This window comes from Camelus bactrianus, chromosome 4 (genome assembly GCF_048773025.1).
Source record: "Camelus bactrianus isolate YW-2024 breed Bactrian camel chromosome 4, ASM4877302v1, whole genome shotgun sequence".
NCBI lineage: Eukaryota > Metazoa > Chordata > Mammalia > Artiodactyla > Camelidae > Camelus > Camelus bactrianus.
In genome coordinates, this window is record NC_133542.1 from 67,136,112 (window position 1) to 67,161,060 (window position 24,949).

Consider the following 24,949-nt stretch of genomic DNA (forward strand, 5'->3'; position numbering starts at 1 on the left):
GTGGCAGATTTTCTACTAAATACACCAGGTTGAATATACATGTTCATTTCTCTTAACTTTGCTATAAAGTACAGCGAAAGTATAATACATATGGACAAAGAGAAGTGCAGAAATGATGGCAGATGAATAAAGCCAACAAAATTCTGGAATATAGAAACCCGTGGACAAGTGGTAACTGACTCAGCAGAACTGAATTCTGAAGTCAAGTGAGGGAGGGACAAAAAGAAGCAAGCTGATCTGCCCATAAAACCCAGTAAATATCTAGGAATTGGATTCCTGAGATGCCTCTACAGGTGGGGAGTATTATGAAGCTGAAAACTGAAGAATTGTTAGTTTATAGAAGGAACATTTAGATACCCATACCCCTACTCTCCACTCCACACCACCTTAAATCCACATCCCAAACTGGCTCTAGCAGGCAGCTGGTTTTTCATCATCCCAGCAGAAGGTTGGAGACTTACTCTTTGGAGGTTGAACCACAGACATTCTGGATGCCAGGCATAGCTGGGGATAGAACTAGGATACCTTGTTGAAAACATGAGTGTCAAGAGAAAGTCGCTTATTTAATAATGTCTCCCTTTCCCACTACAGCAGATACTGAAAAGCATCTTCTTTGACATCATGGGAAGGATTCCATGAAAACAAATGTGTGTGTATATGTATGATATAATGAGTATGTGTATACTGGTATACAAGTATGTATAAGACCTGGCATTATGAGATCACAAGAGAAATGCAAATTACTGTGTGATATTCATAGGTAAGGAGGTGTGTGTTAGATTTCCTTAGAAGGTAGTATATGTGATGTAGTAGACTCTAGGTAGAGTAAGATTTCTATGCTTTTATTCCCCACCCCCCGCACTTGAATGAGATTGGCATAAAGTATCCAACAGGGCAGGATTAAAGGAACCCAAAGGATCAATAGACAGAAGACCCTAATAAAATGGCCTACAGTTACCAAACAACATATGACAAGAGAAAGCCTTTAGCAAGGAAAAAACACATCTTTATGTTAAATTACCACGATTGTAGTCACTTAATGAAATATTTATTGGCTTATTATGAAAAGATTGCATTGCCTTTGAACAAAATACGAAGGATTCTTTTCAGAGTAAAACTTTATATTATGTCTCTCAGCTTTCAACAAATATTTGTTGAACTGAATTAATAAGACAGTATTTTAGAGAGAAAACAAAAGTTAAGCATTAAACAGCATAATTTGTTTTTGAAATTTCTTCCAGAAAGACTGGGGAAACCCCCAGTGTCAGAGCCATTTATTTATAGCTAGACCAAAAAAATCCGTTTGTGGGTCTCTGTCTTCATTGGCCCCTGGGGAGGAGAATCTGACTTTAAAAGGCTTTTTCATTTTTAAAAATTCTCCCTCTTCATGGCATTAAAAACATTCCTATTTAGATTATGTTAACATCATATATTGTTAACATCACTGTACTAAGAATGTATGTGTAACCTACAGAGCACTGGAAATAAAGTTAAAAGATCCTGGTTCTGACAATTTACTAGGTAATTTAATCTGTCTGAACATCAGAAGGATACTTATCTTTAAGTGAAGAATGACACCAACATTATAGAAGTCAGTTCAAGATCAGATGCGTGTTACATTAATGTAAAATTCTTTACATTATTACTATAATTACTTTATACTCTTGGATCACTTTTTTTCTGAGATAAAGAGGAAAGTAGTGAAAAGAGCATGGATTTTGGAATTTCTGGCCCCTGTTTTTGTACTGTATAAAATGGGATTAATCACCTTGTTGGAACTATTGTGAAAATTAAATACTGTCACATCTTAAGTGTATAGAATTGTTCATGGTGGCATCATAGAAGCTCAGTAAAAGATTGTTACTGTTATTTCTTTGTTATATTTTGGAGTTTCTTGGGAGTCAGAATCTCCCAGTGACTTTCAGGACCTGCTGCAAATCAGCATATAGCCTCAGAGGAAAGGCCCTGGGTGAATGTGGAGGGGCTTGGTGAGCCTCCTCTCAGGGTTCATAAACCCCTCAAGTTCTGTCTTGATGGTTTGCTTCATCAAAATACTGATGTGTTATATATTTTTTCCTGCTTTTATAGCATGTTCTGCAGGAGAATTAGTCGTATATAATTCTCGGACATTCAGATACATGTATTTAGATGTACTTTATCAAGGAACAAGTCTTTAGGGTTTACATTAAGATAGGTTAGAAATTGAAAGGAAATTTGGGACTGAAGTGGTAAAGAGGTATCACTTTAATTGAACTTTAAAAATGAGTTGTATTAGGGAAAAAATTAAACTATGACAAAGGGTGTATTAAGTTTCAAAGGCCTGAATGAAGAGGGGCTACTTACATACTTATTATTATTACATATTATAATACATAGTGATTAAAATTATATGCTTGAGAGGCAGGCAGACCTGGGTCTGAATCCCAGATCTGACACTTATTAGTTGTGAGACCTAGGACAAGGTACACAATCCCTCTTAGTAATAGCACTATCTCATACAAGTATTTTAAGGATTAACAAGCTAATGTGTGTAAAGCTCTTAGCACAGTGCTTGGCCTGCAGTAAGCTTTCAGTACATGTTGGCAGGAGCTGTTAGCTTCCATGTGAGTAGGGCGCCTTGGATAAACCAGAAGTTTCAAACTGAGGTGTAATGGAGTATGGTCAGAAAAATAGATTGGGGCTATCTGGTCTGGAATAAATGGCCAAGAGATTTGACTCTAGTTAGAAACTAGAGATGGACTTAAGGTTTTTGAGTAGGTGAATAACATAAATATAGGATTCTAAAGTGACAGTGCTAGAAGATCCCTTAGAGGTCATGATCTAGACTCTTTTTTTCTGAAATGGGGAAAGGGAGACCAAGAGTAGTGACAAAGTAAATTAGCTGCAGAACTGGGTCAGGAACCCAGTCTTAGACCTCCCTTAGACTCAGCCATGACACCAAAGTAAGTCCAAAGGATTGTTCGACTTTGGTCAAGTGCTTAGAAGATGGGAGTTTCCAGCAGCTTTGGAAAAAAGGGAAGAAGTGTTCAGATTTTGACACGTATTAAATAAAAAGTTTTAAAAATAGTCTTTCCATTGGTACTTTCAACCAAATTAAGATTTGAAAAGTCTTACTTGGTTAGAAAGTTTTTTTCGTCACTGGCAGTCACCTCAGAAATGTTTGTTAGGGAAAGTGAAAATATATGAAATGCATAGTTCTAGAATGCATTCATTGATACTTATATTATTTGCACTGCTAGTGAGATTGGAGGGTGAAACTTCTGCTTAATTAAATTGAAGATCATTGCTTATCCAGTACCTTTTAAAGTTGCTGTTTCCCAGGAATTTTAAATAGAAAAATATAAAAAGAATTTAATTCTGAGAGCTCTTACTACCTATGTGATAAGCATTACTCTATAAATACTAATAGACCTTGGTTGGTATTATACCTATATGCTGTTAAATTTTAGGTTAGTAGAAAAAAGACTAATTATAGCTTTATATTTTAATGATGAACTAAGATAGCTTTTAAACCATTAGATAATTTTCTTGATAATTGTTTCTTAAGATTAGCTCTTTAGTAGGAAAATTAAAATCTTAAACATGATTTTTCTTATATATTGGGGCTCAAGGAAATACCATTTTTACCTGAAATAAAATAATAAAATATATGTAATTAAAATAAACATTGAAACCCAGATCATATACCTATAAACTATGAATATGTATGTGAATGCAGACTTCGTACAGAATTCTAAATGAGTTCAGCAATTCACTGAGGAACAGGTTTGTGATTAGTATCATTCAAACACAGCTTCTCATATCATTTTTTTAACTATAAGAGCAAGGAACTCTATTACAGAGTTGTAAATTCATTTTACTATTTCTAGCCATTTTACAGCTGCTATATATTTTTGTTACTCAGGCACACTTAAATCTCTGACTTAAGGCTTGTTATTTTCAGAACAAACTAGCTTTTTAAAGTAAAGCTGAGTGTTAGCATTATGAAACATTCGTAAACATTTTCTTAGAAATCATAATTTGATTTGGCTATATAAAAAAAGAGCTTGAGAGATGGGTCTTGATTTTGTGTGTGTGTGAGGTGTGTATGAGTGTGAATGATTTTGAGATATTATTCTTTAGCAAATAATGCCTTATAAAATCTTTAAGCAAATAATATGAGTCAAACAATACAGTCTGTATTGAGATGTAGTACGAGTGCATTTGATATGCAGTTTTGCTTGGTAGTGTAAATAATACAGTTGAAATAAGTATTTGGAATTCATCAGTGTTATCAGAGACATGTATTTGAAATATGACTCTGTATATTTGGAAGTCATCGCAGTTACCAGAGACATATGTTTGGAATAAGACTTAGTGTATAATAATTTTGTATCTTCTGATTTAACTGACTCATAAATTACCTCTTCATTGCCTTTTTGATCAAAATGACGCTTTCATGTTAACTTTTGTCAGGTAGAAGTTTTTAAGTATTTCCTGCTGCTTGGGCCTCTCCATGCTGGATTACTGTGAAGGAGAATCAACAATAGCAAAGCAGGAAAAAAGTGACAGTGCAGTTAGCATTTGTGCCTTATCTATACATGATTTGGGACAGTTTTGCCAAACATTGAATAATTTTCCTGTGGGAAACTTGAGCCCTAAAAGGAAATGAACATAGCTAAAAGGCTGCATATCACATGGGACTTAAGATTTATTTTTAGAATGGCACTATAATGCCATATTTGGATTGAAACAATGTGATAGCAGTACATTATTTTATTTAAAAGCTGTGTTTTCTGAAGAAGTCACCTAATTTTCTATTACTTTCGAGATACAGATTTAACATAATAAATACATAACCATTCAGCTGATAAGTGTGCTAAAGTATTTTAAAGTTAAAGGCACTTACTTGGCAGACATTTCTGGAGCCTGCTTCTGGAGTCTGCTTTCTGCAATAAAGATTTCTTTGGCAGTTCATTGATGATAGTACATAGCTATCTTTTTGTTGCGCTTGTTTGGGTTAAGTTGTTCTCTTACTGGAAGGGGAAAAGGAGTAAAGAAGGATTAGTAGCACTGGGTGTTGGTACAGGTATTTGATTGTCTTGAAATGGAAGAGCTCTTTACTGAATGAGTCAGTGATAACAGAAACCAAAGTGGATTTTTGCCTCTGAGAAATGATTTTCTTAAAAAAAAAAAGATAATCAGCAAGGTATTTCATACCGAGCTTTACAGTGTTTAGCATGGTTCATAGGTTTTTTTTTTTTTTAAGTCATTGCACCATTTTATGTTTTGTGTCAGTTTTTCTGCTGCCTGATTTATCTTCTTTATAATTTCATTTGGTTAAAGTAAGTTGTTATGTTCGTAGTATACAATGAACTGAGTACTATCTAAAATTGCACATCCCTCACAGTTCACTAAATTTCAAACACGGGAAAATCTTCCAAATACACATTTTGTCCTTTGGCCCCTCTCCCAAGTTGGAAATAAGCCAGGATCATAAATATCAAATCTGATGGGAAAGAGCTATCACTGATGTATAGGGCCTTATGCTACCTGCTTTCCATGCAGTGTTTGATTTGCTTCTCATAAACTCTGCAGGGCAGTGACCATTGCATTAATTTTTACAGATAGGGATATTAAGCCTCAGACTAGTTAAGTGACTTGTCCAAGATCACACATTTAGCAAGAGGGAGGGACAGTTTTCAGAGACAGAGCTGCCTGACCCTATAGTTAGTTCTGTCTGTTACATTATGTGGCCTAGGTAAAGCACTTAAAATCTGTCGTCTTAGTTTTTTGTTAAATGTCCCGTTCCAGTCTTCACATAGTTGTGGCCAGATTCTGAAAAGCCTTCAATTACCTCTATGTTTATGGAAATCTAGTTACAGTTTGTTCTGTGTTTGATGTGTTTGGAATGGAAATTTAAAAACATTAATTACTGAATACCTATAAATTTTATTTCACTTATTTAAATATGTTAAAGATCAATTTCTTACGTCTTTTTGGTTGAGCTTTTAAAGTCTTTATTGAGTGTTATTCAGTGACAGTTTTACTAGAATTATGATTTTTGTCTCTAAGAGCAAATCACCAGAATAAATACACAAGGCAATATCTACCCACAAATCTGGTTTCCAGTAAAATTTGTGCTATTGCATTGGTGTGAAATAACAGCCCTTCAAGTTGAAAGAAAACTAACTTGAAGATCAGTGGTGCTAGTCACATAGGAACAAGTAAAACTATGTTTGCATAGGTACATGTTTTTATGTTCTTAAAATCTGAATTTAAGATAAAGATGTTTTTGCATTGTCAGTGTTAAGTGACCCCTTTAATCAGATACTTATTTCTAGAATTCTTGTTGTTTGAACTATGAAATGGAATTGAAAGGCTTTGTTTGTACCTCATATTACTAAGGTTTTGAAGTACCTTACTTAAAATATTTATAATTCAACAAAGTAGGAAAATGTAAATAAGAAAGTGTTTTAGAAAGTGGAGGTAGAACAGTAAGATAATACAGAGATGATAATATAGCCATGACATCCTCTGTTAAGATTGGGCCGCAAATTTGATTCTGAGGATCCTTGAGGCCAAAATGAAAATGGACATTTAGTCATTGTCCATGGGAGAAAAAATATCTGTATTTCTTTAGGAGAAACAGAATTTCTGATAAGGATACCGAGTAATATGAGAGGAGGTGTCCTTACCATCATGGAATATAAGCTTTCTATGGCAATTTTTTTTTTTTTAACAGTGTCTCAACACGTGCCAGTAGCACAATTTCATGAAGGTGCTTCTTTGAGAGGCTGAGATACTATGGTCTAAAAACACATCTGTCTAGTGGTCAGCCCAAATCAAAAAATAAAACTGACAATATTTAAAATATTACTGAGTTTTTTAAAAAATTAAATTGATTAAGATACATGTTGGAGGCCACCTAGCATTTAGGGAAAATGTCTTGTCTTTGAATAATTTATAGAAGGGCCACATGTTGAGATTTTTTTCACTTTGTTTTTATGTTTAAGAGCATCATATATTTCTCTGTTATTAGAGCCTTAGTTATTTCTGATTCTTAATAAAATGAACAGCCTTCATCCAAGGAAGCATTTTCATATGAATAAAAGGACAAAGCACACTTTCAAAGTTTTGTGTCATGTTGATTGTAGTTATTTGTCTAAAAGACAAAAGCATTTTTAAAAATATATTAGGAATTATAAATGCCACTCACTACTGGTAAGAGAATTTCTTCACTTTTATAGTTTTATTTGGGTTAAGAATGTGGACTAGAAAGCCAAACCAGTGGGGTTCCAGTCCCAGCTCCTCACTTTCTTGCCAAGTGATTTAACTTCTTTCCACATTATTCTCAGGGGCTTATTAGTATAGGTCGATCTGTATGGTTTATCTGTTATATAAGGTGCTTAACACAATGACTACAGATCTTTGTTAGCTCTAGTTATTGTAGCTTAAATAATTATTTTTAAGTCTGTAAAAGTGAATTTGTCAATGGGAAGTAAGTGGCTTTGAACCTTATGTGTATCGTATATCCCCTGAGAATTCATTTATTTAAAAAATATTTATTGAGTGCGTACCATTTGTCAGGTACTCTTCTACGGGCTAGAGATGCATGTGAACAAAATAAATCTCTGCCCTTGTGAAACTTCACATTCTAGTGAATCTGTTAAAATCTAAGAATGCTCTTAGAAAAATACACACAAAACTTTGTATTTTGTATTCTGTGTCAGAGAATTTATGGTAACCCATGTGTCTGTTTATTAAATCTCAGGCTAAGAATACCATACATACCTTTTCATTTTGTCAGAATTACTGTGAAACGTTCCTTAAGATGGATACAGTCTTTGGTTTTAAAAGACAAAGCTATTGTTTAAGAGACAAGATAATTGTTCTTTTCTTAATCACTTTTTTTGGCTCTTTCAAATTAGAAATGCTATTAGAACATGACCTATTGAAATAAAATTTCCAGATTTTGCAGGTTTTTGTGGGCCCATTTCGATCTTGCCCAAACACAAGAACATCTATTTTCATAGGCTTAAAATAGACTTATCTTTCATCTTTTCATTTAAGCAGTTCTGCTACTTCCAAAACACATGAAATTAAATGACAAGTTACATGCAATTAAGAAAGAATAATTTTGCCTCAAAGAGGTTTCCAGTTCTCATTTATTCACTTTTAGCCATAGTACCCCTTCAATTTCATTTTCCTTCTTTTGCAGTCAAGTGCTCTACCACAGAGCTATACTCCATCATTTTTCCTTTGAATTTTTAATCCTAGGGGAGTCTAAAAACTAAATCTTTAAAAATCACTTCTGACAGTATATAGCTGACTTTTAAAGAGCAAAATGTAACCAAAAAATTATTTTGTTTCTATGAAACATATTGTAAAGATAGGATATGGTATGATGGATTTGAGTGGAATTTTGGTGATGTTTGTTTTATTTTGTTTTCTGAAGTATTACATGATGGCTTTTAACAAAGCATTTATAACATTCCGGATAGTCTTAAGAAGATCTAACTTTTTCTTTAGGCAACAGGCTACTTTGGAAATAATAATCTTCCCTATGCTGGTTATTTCTCATGGCAGCCTTCCACTGCATTTTCTTTGTTTGGGTACTTTCTTTTTCTTCCTGCCATTCTTAGCTTTCTATTTTTCAACTTAAGTTTACAAAGGGTGTGTATACAAAGGGTTTCCGTCAGTTCCCAGTACCTTGTTAATCCTGAGAAGTTACCCAGTGAGCCAATTCTCACAGTAAGGTTTAAAAATAGTCATCCAGAAAAATTACAGAATATGGTACCACTGTGATTTGAACTAATGGACGACTTTCAAAACCAAGATAGGAGAAGAAAACAGCACGAATATTATCATTTCCTTAGATTTTTCTCCACACAAATTGTATTAGAGGAGCCTTAAAATTTAAGACAGTAACAAAGTCTCACTATTGCTTTCTCATGTAGATTAAAAAGAGCATAAGACTTGGGGCCAAGAAAGACATCTAGAAATCAATTATATGAATAGAGCCTCCTTTTTTATTACTACTTAGCTTGTACCCAACAGCATTCATTACACTGGTTTTATTCTACAAATGTAGTCCAGCGTTTTATTGGGTGTCTAATAAGTGCAAATCATTACTGATATGTGAATTTGGGTGGCTTAGTCTCACTAATCCTAAATGTCTGTATTGTATAATAAGGAGATAATGCCTTTTTTTCTTTTAATATTTTCCTTCAATATTTTTAAGAGCAGTTTTAGATTTACAGAAATACTCTGAATATAGTATAGGGTGTTCTCGTATACCCTGAGTGTTTCCCCTTTTGTTAGCATGTTCCATTAGTATGGTACATTTGTTTCCACTAATGAACCAATACTGATACATTTTTATTAACCAAAGTCCATGCTTTATTTAAATTTTTTTTAGTTTTTACTTAGTGTCCTTTTTTCTGTTCTGCATCCCATCCAGGATACTGTGTTATATTTAGGCTTCCTGTCTCCTTAGGCCCTGGTGACTGTAACAATTTCTTAGACTTTCCTTGTTTTAGATGACTTTAGCAGCCTTAGGGAATACTAGTCAGGTATTTTATAGAATGCCCCTCAGTTGAATTTTCTGATGTTCTTCTCTCGTAACGTTATGAGTTTTAGGGAAGGAGAACACATTTTCACTACATCACGTCAAGGATATGTAATATCAACATGACATTACTGTGGCTTTTAACCTTGATCATCTGACTGAGGTCATGATTGTCAGATTTCTTTACTGTTAAGTTACTCTTTTTTCCCCTCTTTTCATACTGTACTCTTCCAAAGGAAGACACTGCACACAGTCCACTCAGGAATGGGCTCCCTCCCTGAGGGCAGGATGTCTACATACAGATTTATGAATCCTTATTTTATACTTTAGATTATAATCCAGTACTACTTCATTAATTTTTTTGCCCAGATTGTTCCAGCTTTGACTACTAGGAACTCTATTTGGCTCATATTTCCCTTTTGACACATTCCCATCATTGTAGGTTTATTTGTTGTTGTTGTTGTGGAAGTCAGGGTGAAAGTGCTTCCTTCCTTTTCTGGCAATTCTAGATGTTCCAAGCTCATCTTGTAAATTTCCTGCCCCGGTCCTAGAATCAGCCATATCTCCAAGGAGCTTGCTTCCTTTTATTGACAAATGGTATTAGAAACCAAGATCCTGACATTCGATGTTTTCATTGCTACTGGGTGTTATTACTTCTAGGCCATCTCAACTGACAGGACAAGGAAGTATATGCATGATAGTGCCTTTTTTTCAGTCAGTCAGCATGTAGGTTTAGCAAATAATGCATTGGAGTTAGAATAGGATGGAATCAATAAACTTTATATATAGTTCTTTGCAACTTTAGATCCAATTCTTATTTATATATAGACTAGAAGGCAGCCTAGATAAGTACATAAGTGACTATTCCAGAACAGCAGGGCTGTTGCTGTGAAGGTACTACCAATGTAGTGTGTAAATTGGTACAACTTTCCTGGTGGAAAATTTGCATTATAACTCAAAATTCAAAACACAGGAGTTATGCTTATTCTTTGGGAGAATGGAGTGATTATGGAAACCATCTCCTCTCCCTTAAGAATCACAAGTCTACAGCTTTGTTTATAGCAAAAGGAGAACAGCCTAAATATTACAAAGTTGGAGATAAGACATAGTAAATTATGGTAGAGTCATGTGACAGGTTACTTTGCATTAAAAATGCCAGGGTGGGATAACTGTCGAATAACAGGAAAAGAGGCTCACATCTGACAATTAGTAAAAATTAATTTTCAAAACAGTGTAAACTCATTTTATAAAAGTAGTTATATAAAAAGTTATGCATATGCTCACCAAACATTAGCTAGTTATTTCTGAGCTGTGAAATTATTTTTTTTCTTACTTCCCCTCAGTGTTATTATTATTATGAAGCAAAAAGAGTTTTATTAAAATAAGAAAACAAAAGGGGTTTGTTATTATACTAAGACAACAAAAGGTTAGAGTTTTTTCCTTTTAAAATGCAATAAGGTATAGCATTAATTTGGGGTATTATTTGGGGAACAATGACTAGTTCCATTTGGCAGGAGTATAGGAAAGGGAAATAAAAAAGATTTGGATTTTGGTGTGAGATGTTAATTCTCAGTGTTTGTTTAGTGAATAAAATTTTAAAGTACTGTTATTATAGTGTATCGTTTTTAATGAAATTATTTCCAGCAGTGTATATATGTATTTCATTATATGAATAATCATTTATCTCTTTTTTTGTTAATGGACAGTTCGGGTTTCTAGGTTTTGGCAGTTACAAATAAGGTTATTATGAATGTTTTTGTACATTTTTTCCTCTTGAACTCATGTTTTCGTTTCTCCCACGTGATACTCAGGAGTGGAATTGCCGGGTCTGTGTAGATACCTGTTTAACTTTACAGGAAGAAACTACCATGTAATTCACTGAAGTAGTTGTATCATTTTACACCTCCATTAGCCACAATTAAGAGTTCCAGTTGTTTCATATCCTCAGCAATGTGTGTTATTGTCTTTTTATTTTTGCCAGTCTATATATATATTGTTCCGTGTGTGCGCTTAGAATTTCTGAGCTGTATATACCGTTTGTATTGCTGCTTAAGATGTAAGGGACAGTATACCACTATAATTACAGGGTTTCATCTAAACCTTTACTACATTGCAAATACAGAAATACAGACTTCAGAGAATTGACTTGTGAAATGTAGTAAACATTTTTAACATTCCTTATTACATTAAAAAAGTATTTAAAGGAATATGCATTTCAAGATATGGCAGCTTGTTTGTAACAGAATTTCTGAAAGTAAAACATACAAAATTAACAGTAGCATGCCAGTGTATTCAAAATCATTACAAAAATCTTCTCTGGTCAAGTTGCCTACGACAAATACTGTGTTGTATATTTAGCACAGGGTTTGGCAAACTGCAGTAAATCCAGTGTGCTTCTTGTTTTTGAAAATAAAGTTTTATTAGAATGCAGAAATGCTTGTTTATTTACATATTGTCTCTGGTTACTTTTGCTCTACAAAGGGAGGGATGAGTAATTGTGACACTGCATGGCTCACAAAGCCAAAAATACTTGCCATCTTGCTCTTTCTTAACAGAAAAAGTTTGCAAAATTTGCTACTGCATAATTATATATGGCATTTTTGTTTTCTTCTGGAGATTAAAGCTGTTTTTCTTGGGATAAATGAAGCAGCCAAAACAAAACTAGTTGGTAAAGATAACTATTTCTGCCATTACTTCAATAATTTTCAGGACATACCACCTTATAGTAGTTTTGTTCTTTATTAAAGTTTACGTCTCTGCGCAGTTGCCTTCAGTACATTTGTAAAAAACTTCTGTTAAGCCATTTTACTCACTACAGTGTGGTGAGAGGATGTATTTGGTTGACTTAATCAACTTGGCAATGAGTAGTGTCATCCAACAGGCCTTGTGCTAACGAGTTCCCTACGTCAACTGCATCTGTGTTTAACTCCTTAGAAGTAAAAGGACTGTGTATTGTGGTGTAAACCGTAATTTTATAAGCACTTGGGTTTGAATGTTCTGCAAAAGCTCTTTGCTGTGTTTTCTTAGGAAGGAATCATCCATAATGTTACTGTGATTTATTTTCAGAATCGTTTCAAATTTAACGATGTCATTATTTTGATAGAAACTTACTAAATTCATCATTGTTAGAATTTTTGGATCATTTTTGTACAGCTTGGCCTCTGGCAAGTCAAATGAATAAATTCCCAAGTTCTTAAGCATATTTCCTAAGCCTAAATATTTTAAGCAAGTGGTTCACATGAAACTCCTCAATTTATTATCATTCTTGAAGGCTTCAAAAATTCAGCATGTGAATTTTTCAAAGTCACCTTATCTCAAGGGCATTTTACCCCTTACTTTTCTGATGATTCCCATGATCAAATGGTTTGAGGGATGGCAGATGGATGAGAACTGACCAGTTACAGAATTTTTTAAGTTTTTTGTTATTTTCCCATTCTGTGTGCATTCAAATTTCCAAATCATGTATCTCTAATTACTGTATATCCTTTTTCAAGTTACTGTCCTCATCAGTCTAATGTGACTGGTATAACTGGCATAAAATATTTTGAAGTTTTCCATATTCCTCTCAGTTCTTCATATAATTTTCTAACCTTCATGCTTGTCTTAAGCCACAATCGCTCATTCTTAGCATGTTTCAGAACTTCATTGTTGTTTCATAAAATTCATAAAGTTAATTCATCCTGACATTTTAAAAATTAGAATTCTCTTATGGAAATATAATTCCAATGGAGATATAATTCAAGAATAGAGTTAACAGCTTTTTCAGGACGATTTCTTGTAGTTGCACTCCAAATATAGATCAGTAACGTGTCTGTTCATCATTTCTAGAAAGTTTTGTCAATGTGAAATTAATTTGAATCATTGTGTTAGTGCTCCAAGTCCCGTTCTTTTTTTTTTTTCCCTCCAAGTTCCAAAAACTTTCAGAAACTGCTTAATGCTGCTTTGGGTCATCTTCCTTCAATGCTTTGAAATTATAATTGTTAGTTTCCAATTCTCCATTTGATTGAACTACTCTCTATTCCAGGTAGTATCCCCTCGTAGCATTGCACAGGAAATTATTCTCCTTGGCAGACATTGTTGGCTGGCTAGTTCGTTGTGGTTTTAATAGGCATTGTCTTGGTAACTGTCTTTTCATGCTTATTTGTCATTTGTGTATTTTCTTTTATAAAGTGTCTGTTCAAGTTTTTGTCTATTTTATGATTGTCTCTTGCTTTGAGTTCTGTGTATACTCTGGGTACAGTTCCTTTTTCAAATATATGCACTGCTTGTCTATTTCTTTCCATAATGGTGAATTTTATAAGCATGAAAATTTAATTTTAATGAAGTTCAGTTTATCATTTTTTCTCTTGATGGTGCTAGGAGCGCAAAAATTTTTATCATTGCTGTGGTTTCAAAATTAAAGCTAGGACTGTTTATGGCCCATTGTTGTTGGTTGAGGTATTCATGAAATAGAGATTATTTCAGATTTCTTAATTCCCTATATGCCTGTGGTTTTTTCTTTGTGTTGCTTTTCACGTTCTGTGTGTTTGTTAAAATTAAAACTGAGTTCAAGAGGATTCACATATTCTAGGCTGAATAAAAATTAACCCACAATCATGTAGCATATATTTCTGATATAGGCTCCCTTTTCTTGTCATTTCTCTTGATTATTTCAGAATGACTTGATTTATTTTGTATTTTCAGCTAAAGGACCCAAAGTCTTTACTTTGTTCTATTTCTCATGACAGTTATTTTCTCTTTGTCTGCATTTGACCCATTTGGAAGTCACTGATGAGTCAATCATTACAGCAATTTTAGTTTTTTCAGGTATTTAGTTGAAATGTCTTAACTTATTTAATTAATAAGGTTCTTTTCTGATTTAGTTGAGGTTGCTTTCACATGAGTCTTGAATTAATAAATATTAGCATTAGGGATTTTGGTTTGGGGCGAGAGCTGTTGACCACATGAGCATTGCCATTACTCGTCCTAAAGAAGCTTTTGGACTTTGATTACATATATTTATCAAGTACTGACTGTGCAGTGCATTGTGCTGGTGGGCTCTATGGAAGTTACAGAACCGAATCACAGTTCCTATCACTACATGAAATGGTTTTATAGGGAAGATAAGATATACAAAAGTAAAAATATTCTAGGAATCAGGTATATGTGTATTCTGTATATCAGTTGTGTGTGTGCGTGCATGTGTATGTGTGAATGTGTGTTTGTTTAAGAGTGTGTGTTCAGACAGCCCCAGCTCTCAGCAGTGCTGGAGACTTTGCTTGCTTTCACTTTTATGAAGTGTCTTATATACATGTCAGACAATGCCAGAAACTCTTCCCGTGTTTATAATTTATAAATACGTTTAACGTTATCCTCACTACTTTATAAGGTAGATAATACTAGCCAGAGAAGATAGGAAGCTTACCTGAAGTTATGTAGCCAAGTCAGAAACTGAGCCAGCTTTCAAACCCCGGTATGTCTGACTCTAAGCTATGCCCCTGGTTTTAAGACCTTAAGGTAAAGATGGATTGACATCATTTTCATCATTTAGGTATGTATAGCTAAAACTGGTACTGGGAATTCTTAATGTAGATTACTTAAATCATCCTGGGTCTCTTTTTCAATTGTATAAGTATCCCTCTTTGTTTGTTTTTCCTTTTTGAAATCATTTTTATTTAGATGTAATTTACATGCAATAAAATTCACCAGTTTTAAGTGAATAATTCAGTATGTTTTAATTACCATCCAGATGTGATGGATAATAATTCCATCACTTCAAAAAATTCTGTAATGTCTCTTAAAAATCATTCTCCTCCCTTTAGCCCCAGCCTCTTCCAAACACTGATCTGCTTTCTATAACTTAGGATTTTTGCTTTTTCTATAATTTCATATGCATGGAATTATAGAAAATAGTCTTTTGTGTCAGGACTATAGTGCTTTTGAGATGTATCCAAGTTGCACATATCAGTAAGTTTTCCCTTTTTTATTGCTGAGTAGTATTTCATCACTCTATGAATGTACTACAATTTATTTACCTGTTTACCTGTTGGAGCACATTTGTATTGTTTCCAGTTTTAGCTGTTATGAATAAAGGTGCTATGAACATTCGAGTTCACATATTTGCATGTATTTATATTTTCATTTCTCTTGGATAAGTACCTAGGATGGAATCACTGAACTGTGTGGTAAGTGTATGTTTAACTCTTTAAGAAACTTCCAAACTGTTTCTAAAGTATTTGTACCATTTTTGCGTTCACACCAGCAATGTATGGGAGTTATCAGTTGTTTCACACCCTTTTGCCGACTTTCAGTACATTGGGTCCTTTTAATTTTAGCATTTTGTGGGTGTGGAGAGGAATCTCCTTCTGGTTTTGATTGATATTTCACTGATGACTAAAGATGTTGAATTTTTTTCATGTGCTTATTTTCCAACTGTACATCTTCTTTTGCAAAGTATTTATTCAGTCTTTTACCACCATTCCCCCTTTTTAAAATCAGTCATTTGTCTCCCTATTTAAGAGTTATATATTCAGAACAGAACTCCATTATCATATAGATTTTATAGGTAGTTTATGCATGGCTTACATTTTCATGTTTTTAATGAAGTCCAGTTCATCTTTTTTTTTTTTTTCCTGTTATGATTCCGTGACTCATAGGGATCCCTCTAGACGGCTCTGTAGCTCTCTTTCTGTTCAGCTTTTCCTCTCCAGTACTCTGACCTATAAATTCAGCTACCTTGCCCTCCCTGAATTTGCTCTCTCTCTTCTCAGCTCAGAGACACTCCCTATCCCCTTCTCTGTTTCAGTTCTCTCTCCATGTGCTACAGACTGGAAGCTGCCACCAGGCAAATAGCTGCTGTAGTTTTAGGTTTCACCATAGATTTTGTCCTGTCAGGGATCACCACAGATCTGAGCTGCTTTAACTGTTGTTAGTAACACATCAAAAACTAGTAGTATGCTAGTAAAGCTCTTTGGAAAGCAGATTGGCAATGTCTTTGAAGGTTTAAATGGTTTATAGGTTAAGAAACAGCATAGGCTTTAAAATTAGTCATCTCACCAGGGTTGGGGGTTGAAGGGATAAGACTGATCGTATTTAAGGGTGCAAACTTGCAGTGAATGGTAAGTAAGCTATAGAGATCTAATGCACAGTTTTATGAATATAGACAGTAATCTTGTACTATAATTATGTAATGTAATATTGCTACAGCAGCAATTACAATATAGTAATATAAATGTATCACAAGCAACAATCTGTACACTTTACATTTACACAATGTTATGTGTCAAATTTATTCAGTATAAGAAAAATCTTTTTAATGTAAATTTAGTTCAAATCCCACAACTGTAAAATATTTATGGCCCTGGAAACATGATTACCTGAAAGGCTAGAGAAATTACCAGACAAGAATTTTTCATCTTGAAGCAGGAATATCAAAGTCTTGTATGGTGTGCTGAATATGATGTAATCTCACCAAGGAGAATCAAGTCTATCGTCTTGGCTGTGAAGACAGTGCATTGTTAAAATAGAAGGTTATGTTTCTGTGCTCTTGTTCTTTACCCCATGAGCAAGTAAAATGTAATAAGAGGAAGATGTTAGAAATAGCTGGGTGCTTGGTGTATATTAGAAAGGTTTGCTGACATTATTGACATTTGTTCAGTTTTAGTTAACTCATTATAGAAGAGAAAACAGTTTTTCTCCATTGGTAATAGCAAGGGATATTTTCCCATAGCTTGCTTGAATCCATAGCATTTAGTAGACTAGTTTCATATTGAGTAGACTGCTATGTGAGGTTTTAATGCCATTTGACCCTAGGATAAACCCCAATTAAGGGACTTCTCTTTTCCATTTGGGAACCTGGCACATGGGTTCATGCCAAATGATTATTTATTTATTTATTTATTTATTTGGGGGGGGGATTAGGTTTATTTATTTATTTTTAGAGGAGGTACTAGGGATTGAACCCAGGACCTCATGCGTGTTAAGCACACGCTCTACCACTTGAGCTATACCCTCCCCCTCCAAAGGTTCATTTAAAGCAGGAATTTTTATACCCAGTTTTTCTAAAGAGAGCACTTTGCCTCCTTCTTTTGAGATTAGTTTGTTTTACTGTGGGAAATCCATTTTGAATCGCATTTTCCCTCTTCCTTGCAGCAGGGATGGCATATACATATGTGTATAGGGTAAAACAAGTTGCTTTTCTTTGGTCTTTTTTTTTTCCTTAATATTTGTTTCTGCTTTTGCTTCCCCAAAGACACGGTAACTCTGGGCATGCATATGTGTATGTATGTCCCTACAGCATTTCCAGGCATACAAATGAGAAGACCTTGTTGTATAAGCCCAGACAAGTACATGCCTGATTGACTAGTAAACCTTCTCTTTCCTAATGTGTTTCCACAGGAGTCTCCCCAGGACAGTGCTATCACTCGTGATATTAACCGGACATTCCCAGCCCATGACTACTTTAAGGACACAGGAGGAGATGGACAAGATTCCTTATATAAAATATGCAAGGTATTTGATGTCAAAAAAAAGACCCACTTTTAAATGGTGATTCTGGTTCTTTGCATTTATGCAAAAGGTAATTACAAAATGTAATTTGTATTTCATGTTAAATAATGCAAAAATGAAGTCTTTGTAAAACTCAAAGTAACAACACAATTTTAGACTCACAATGAACAGGAAATAATTAAAAGTAACATGGTAGGATTTCTTTTATTTACCCTTTTAATTAGGACTTCCAGTTGACAGTCCCTTAATCCATATGTAGGCTTTTACAAGTTGGTTTTATGTTACAAGCCTCTGAGTCCTATAACATTGCAAACTCACTTACAGTATTCTCATTGTAAGTGATGAATTGGGCTTCCTTGGTCCTCAGAGCTAGTCTTTAGTCTTTTCCCAGAAAAACTAATCAGGTGCCCATTTAGCTTCTACCATATAGGAAATGCAGACAAGACACTGGACATTTCCTTAAGGAACTTAAATATTATCATTGAGAAGTTAAAACTAACAACTGGTTTTATGACAGGCTGGCAGTAATGGACAAGTTCTCCAGTGATAAACTAGGTGCTTTAAACTATAAGGGCACTTCGAATTTAGAGAAATATTTCTTGGGTTTAATTTTATTTTCCCCATAGGATGCACAAAGCTATAATTTCTGTTTGTAATCCTCTTTTCTGATCATCCTTTTGTAACCCCTTGTCAGTTGTGCTTCCCACTTAAACAGCCAGTTCAGCTGTCTCTCACCTTACTGCAAAATGTCCCAGAAAGAAACCCTGTGCTCACTGACTCTGGTCTCTTACTCCTGATTCCACTGTACTATAGTTTCCTTCTCATGGTGTTCTTCCTTGCAGCACTCTCTGCTCTAACTTCTTACCCTCCTGGTTAAGCATGCACTTCTCTAACAGCTTAACTGATTCCCTCATTATTTTATCTCTCTCTATCTGCTCCTGGAACAGAAGCCTTCCCCTAGGTTCTCAAGTGGTTCCTGTAGCTCTAAACTGTCTCTCTGGGTGAGCCCTTTAACCCCCAAAGCTTCTGCAATCACCAATGCACAGATGTCCCAAATCTACATTAGCTCATGGCCTAAATTTCTAGCTGCCAGTTGGTCTCCATGTAAAAATCTTTCAAATATATCAAACAAAACAGGTCTAAAAATTGAGTTCCTTTAAAAACATACTTTGTAATGAAAAGTTTCAAACATACATAAAAGTTGAATAGTATAAATGAATTTGTATATATCCCTACCCAGATTTAATATTTATCAACATATTGCCACAATTGCTTCATCTATCCCTTTAAAAATTTTTCCTGAAGTAATTTAAAGCAAATCTCAGATATCACAATCCTAAACTCTTCGCCAAATATCTCTAAAAAGTTAAGATCATTATCCACCTATAGCATCCATCATTTTCCATCAATACCATCTAGTAGCCACTCTATATTCAGATTCTTTAAAAATGTCTTTATACATTTAGTTAGAATCCGAATCCTGCAATATCCATACTGTGTTTAGTTGTTGTATGTCTTTAAATTAAAAATAATTATCCTTTTCCCCCATGCCATTGTCCTGCTAAAGATATAGTAATTTCTCTGTTATTTTTCAGTTCCTTTCATTGGCCATGTTAAGTTTGATATGATTGATGTCTCTTTTAGCCATACTTCTTCCTCTTCACTACCCTGGTACAGACCTCTGTCATATGTTGCTGGCACTTTTACAAAAGCTGCCTTGCATTAGTCTCCCTGCCTTTGGGTTCTTGCCTATTCATTAGATGCTCTTTGTTGACCCTAAAATTGGATCATTTTAGTGGCCTCCACCAAAAACCTTTAGTGCTTCCTTTAACCCACAGAATGAAATCAAAATTCCTTAGTTCATTTCCTGGTCCTAGATTCTTACTTAGCTTAGTATTAAAGGCATTTTGTAATGTATCTGGGCTTATTCCCGAAATATTTTATGCTTCAACCACATTGAATCTCTCACTGTACTCTGGTTGATTTACTTGTCAAACTTGCCAACTGAACTGTGAAGTTCTGGAGGGCAAAAATCATTTCTTACATATGTTAGTATCTGTGGCACTTGTCCATATGGTAGGTGCTCAGTAAATGTTGATGAATTAATAAAATGCCTTTTCTTACCCATATTTCATCACAGCCCCATGAACCTTATATTCCAAACATTTCCCAAATGTATTATGTACTCTAATGTCTATATGCATTCCTTCCAGCTTTTCCATGAGCCTGAAAAATGCTCCCCTCCATTTCTACTTACAGAAATTCCGTACATTTTCATTGTAGTACGTAATTGATTAATCCATTTGCTAAGCACTTTACTTGAGAGGACTGAGAATACTACATTAACTCTATTATGTAAATACTATGATTATTCTCATCTTACAAATAAGGAATATAAGTAATGGTCCTACGATCCAGCTGTAGAGAGCATTTGTAAGATTTCAGTCCAACTCTGTCTAACTCTGATGCCTCTCTGCTTTCTTGACCAATCACCTATTGATTGGTACCTTCATAGATACTGTCAAACTGCATTCCACAGAGCTGTGTTGGGATATATTATACTAGTTTTTAATAGTCTTAACAAAATTGGTATTAACCCTTGTTAATTTCTACTAATTTGATAGGTGCAAACTGGTGCCTCATTGTATTATAAACAGATTATTTCTAAATCCCTCTGTACATCTTGTCTTTGGGAAAGTGTGTTTCTTGTTCTGTTGCCTTCTCATCAGATAAGCTTTGATGAAATGAGGGATATAATGAGATGCTGAATTCTACTTAAATTTTTGAAAGCATGATTATGTATATAAACATTAATAGTGTTTAGTGAGTGCCTGGTGTGTTTTAAAGCTATAGTTTCACCAAAAGCTAATGATAAAACCTCATGTATGTATTAACTTGTCATCTAATAAGCACTGGCATCACATTTTGCTAAGTGATCTGAATTGTAAACAAACCCATCTCTAAACTGCTTTCTTGGGACGCAGAGGAACCTTGGCACAAAAAGTAAGCGAAGAATAAAGGGAGTTTCATTGGAATTACATTTGTCAAACAGGGAGTAGCATCCTGAATCTGTAGAAATTCCCCTTTCCACCACAGCTTACATGAAAACTATAAATATTGTTCATAAAAACAAGACTCTGAAAAACTACTAAAGAACCAAAAAGAAAACCATAAGGAATGTTTGATATCAATATTCTGTGATAATGTTAATAAGAGATGAGTAGTAATCATCTGCTGCCAAGAAAAATACAAATGAAAATTCCGAAGGAACCCACGAATGGTTTCAGAGGAGTCCCTCTTATCAGAAAAGTTATTACTGGCATTGTGGAAAGAATTGTATTTTGGTTTCTTTGCCAAGAAATTTTTTCCCAGAAAGAAAAATGAATAACATTAACAGTGTTAGTGATTGCCTGCTGTGTGTTGAGGTGCTGGCTAGATTGAATAGGGACATCACCTCAGCCCCTAAGAAGTTCACAATCCAGTAGAGAGGATGCACGTTTAAAATGCGGTGTGGTAAGTGCTGTAACAACCATGCATTTGTAGCAAGTGCCATGGAAGTACCGAGAAGAGAGAGAACCCTGGGGGAATGGAATATGTTTGGAGCCTAAAGGAAGAGCACATTTTTCAGACAGAGAAGAGGGGAAAGCGTGAGCAAAGAAAGGAGGTATGAAAAATTTTTTTAGTGCTGAAATGGGTTTACTTAATCTTACCACTCCTTGGCTACAGGAAGTGGCATTGTGACAGTCCTATTTATTGTAAAGAAAAAATGGAATTGAAGAGAAATGTTTGCATCCTTCCTGATCATCAGAATGCCACAGTGGAGTGTGGGTAGCATCTTCGAGGTTCCCATGTTCAAGTTCCTATAGGGCAACTATAGCTGAGTGACTGCTTTCATTTACAACTCCTGTGTTGTTGTTTTTTTCCCCCAGGCTTATTCTGTATATGATGAAGAGATTGGCTATTGCCAGGGCCAGTCATTTCTTGCTGCTGTTTTGCTTCTTCATGTGAGTAATTGGGTGTCTGTGATTTACACATGTCCTGCTTCAGCTTGCACTAGCCTTAGACTTGATCTAGGTTTTATATTGCCTTTGACCAGACTCTAGGGCATGAGTGTTAACTCATATCTGGAAACCTTTCCCTTAAATTAATATAATGTCATCATGAAAGAGAAACATGGGAAGAATAAATGACGGTGTTGAAAATTAGTACAGGGATGGACTTCATTTTTATTAGTAGGATGGTTGGATAAACTTTAGTCTTGGTTGAACTTATTGGGGACATCTTATCTTCTCTAAAGTAGCTGCTGTCACCAGTCTTTGTTTTGAGATTTATGTATTGGGGTGGGAGGGAGACAGAGAAGTTGGCTTTCTTTGGTGCTGTTTTATTCATTCATTCGTTCATTCATTCATTCAGCAAAGACATTTACCCCTCATCTTACTGATATTTTTCCAGATCCACAGCAGAATTGAAAAAATGTTAAGCTGAACGCCCACATGCTCTTCACCTAATTTATCAGTTAATGTTCTTCCACGCTGCTTTCTCTTTCTCTGCATCTTTCTCACTGTCCTCTTTTTCACATGCACATGTTTTATCTGTTACTGAAAAAAAATTTTTTGAAATTATTTTTGGAAAATAAGTAGCAAACATTGAGATACTCCACTCCTAAATACTTGTGTGTGTTATCTCCAAAGGGCATAACCAGAATATGGCAATCATGCCTAAGAAATTCAGCGCTGATTCAGTAATGTCTTACAGCCTACATTCAATTTTCCCTATTTACTCAGTAAAGTCTTTATAGTTTTTTTTTTTCTAACCAAGATCAATGAAGATTCAGGTGTTGCATTTGGTTGTCATTTCTCTTCATTCTTTTAATCTAAACTACCCCTTTTGCCTTTTTTTGTGTGTTCCATACCATTAACGATTTTGAAAAATTCAAGTAAATTGTTTTGCAAAACATCCCAAATTCTTGATCTGTTGGATCATTTCCTCATGATTCAAGTTAAAATGCTTGGCAAAAATACCACACAGGTGATGTTAGCAGAAAGTTTTTGAGCTCCTGTTACGGTCTGAACTGTGCTAGAGATCAGAAGTGAGTAAGACAGACATGGTCCTGGACAATCCTCATGGATACAGAGCTAGTGAAGCTGATTAGCTGTAGGTAAAAAAATCCACAAGTATATTACTGATTTCACTGGCTCTATGAAGATATAGTAAACAGTCTGATGCAGGATTATAACAAGGGAGCCTCATTTAGATTACAGGCTTCTCTGGGAAGGTAACCTTTAGGATGAACCCTGAAAAATGAGAAGAGGTATCCATTCTCTTGTATTTTTCTGTATCATTTACCTTTTTTAAAAACATTGTTATGAAAATAATAAAACTATTTTAAAAGCAAGAGGGTGGAGAGTAGAGCATTCCCAGCAAAGGGAATAAAATGGGGGAAACTTGGCATCTGGAAGGAACTGAAAGAAGGTCAGTGTGACTGGAGCGTCACGAGTGATGGGGAGAAAGGGAAGGAGCTAGAGAGGCCAACAAGACCAGCTTAGAGAGAGGGGAGCTGAGGAGGCCAGGTCACACAGTCTAGATTTTGTTTCTCTAAGATGAGGAAGCTTTTGAAGAGGTCTAAGCCATTTTGTGTAGGTTGTAATACAAGTAAAATAAAACCACTTTGTATCTTACTGTGAATGTCGCTTGTTGGTATGGGTAGGTATACAAAGGTAACGATAAAGCTATGACATTGATAAAAAGAGGTCAATTTTTTTTCTTTCAGCTTTATTTACATATAAGTGACAAATAAAAATTCTCTGTGTGTATATATGACGTGTATAATGTGGTGATTTGATACAGTATACATTGTGAAATGATTATTACCACCAGCAGGCTAATTAATACGTTCCACAAGAGTTCAAGTTTTAAAATGTTGTTTTGTTGTTTTAATCAGACTTTATATTTAAGTCTCACAAGCCTAGGTGATTTGTTTTTGTTCTCAACTTTAGTCCAAGGACATTTATCCCCATCTAAGTACCACAGCTCTTAAAATGGGTTTCCCATTCAAATCCACTATGTCTTGGTTTGAGCTCTGTGCTGACTACCATCATGTTAAAATAAGTGCTTGTTTCAGAGTAAGAGCAAATGTGCTGTGTAACATCAGAAATGCCTCTCTGTCAGACCAAGTCTCCCTCAGTGTGTGGAAAAGTGAAGTTGCCTTCCATGACAGAGACCTCAAAGGTCTGGTCCTTTGCCCCAAAAGCCCTTACTTTTCCAACAATAGTTTGCTATCCTTTTCTCATTTATTACTTAGTCTGATTTGCTCTTTAGCTCTGTTTATTCCCAGTGGTTTCTTTGCTCAGCCCACCTCCATCATCTTGTTCAGCAGAAGCCCACCCACCTTCTTGACATTTGGAAATCTTGCTACAGTCACACACCATGCCTTAAATAATATTTCCAGTGCTTTTTTTCTGTTTTGAAAGCTAGACATTTTGCCAGGTTCTCAGGGAGATGTTTTTCCATAAAGCTATGGAAGATGTACATATTATTATAAGTGTACATTTATAAATAGAAGTGAATTAGGATTTTGGTAGTATTTTAAGTATTACTGCAAACTTTCCTGTAGTACTTTAAGCATTAATTCAAACTTTAGAATTTGTAAGGGTCTTCTGTAACTAGCCATGTTTTTAGTAACAATGAGGGAGAAAAACATTTTTACTAGAATGAAATAACTGGTAAAGAGGTTAAATACTATAACAGAAGTCTCATGATTTGGGAAAGATGAAACACACACTTGAGTATCTGCCTGTTCCTACTCTGTTCAAATCCTGTCCTCCCTACAAAGCTGATTCGTGGCTTCCTCCTGCGATTCAGGCTTTCTTGTTTTTGTGTTCCCTCTGATCTTTCTACCTAATTCATATTACT

At 34.9% G+C, this 24,949-nt stretch overlaps 1 protein-coding gene and 1 pseudogene across 6 annotated transcripts in view; one reads left to right on the plus strand and one right to left on the minus strand.

The window, feature by feature from the left end:
* RABGAP1 (RAB GTPase activating protein 1) overlaps positions 1-24,949 on the plus strand; it is a 141,818-nt gene that overhangs the window by 87,702 nt on the left and 29,167 nt on the right. For 5 of the 6 annotated variants that reach the window (XM_045517568.2, XM_074362180.1, XM_074362179.1 and 2 more), the window contains 2 exons: positions 17,927-18,040; positions 21,967-22,041. In XM_045517568.2, coding sequence (XP_045373524.1) covers positions 17,927-18,040; positions 21,967-22,041 — 189 coding nt within the window. Of the gene's footprint in view, positions 1-17,926; positions 18,041-21,595; positions 21,702-21,966; positions 22,042-24,949 lie in introns of those variants that run through there. The other variant, XM_010956162.3, reaches the window with a different exon arrangement.
* Positions 9,946-17,468, minus strand: LOC141577493 (COP9 signalosome complex subunit 2 pseudogene; annotated as a pseudogene).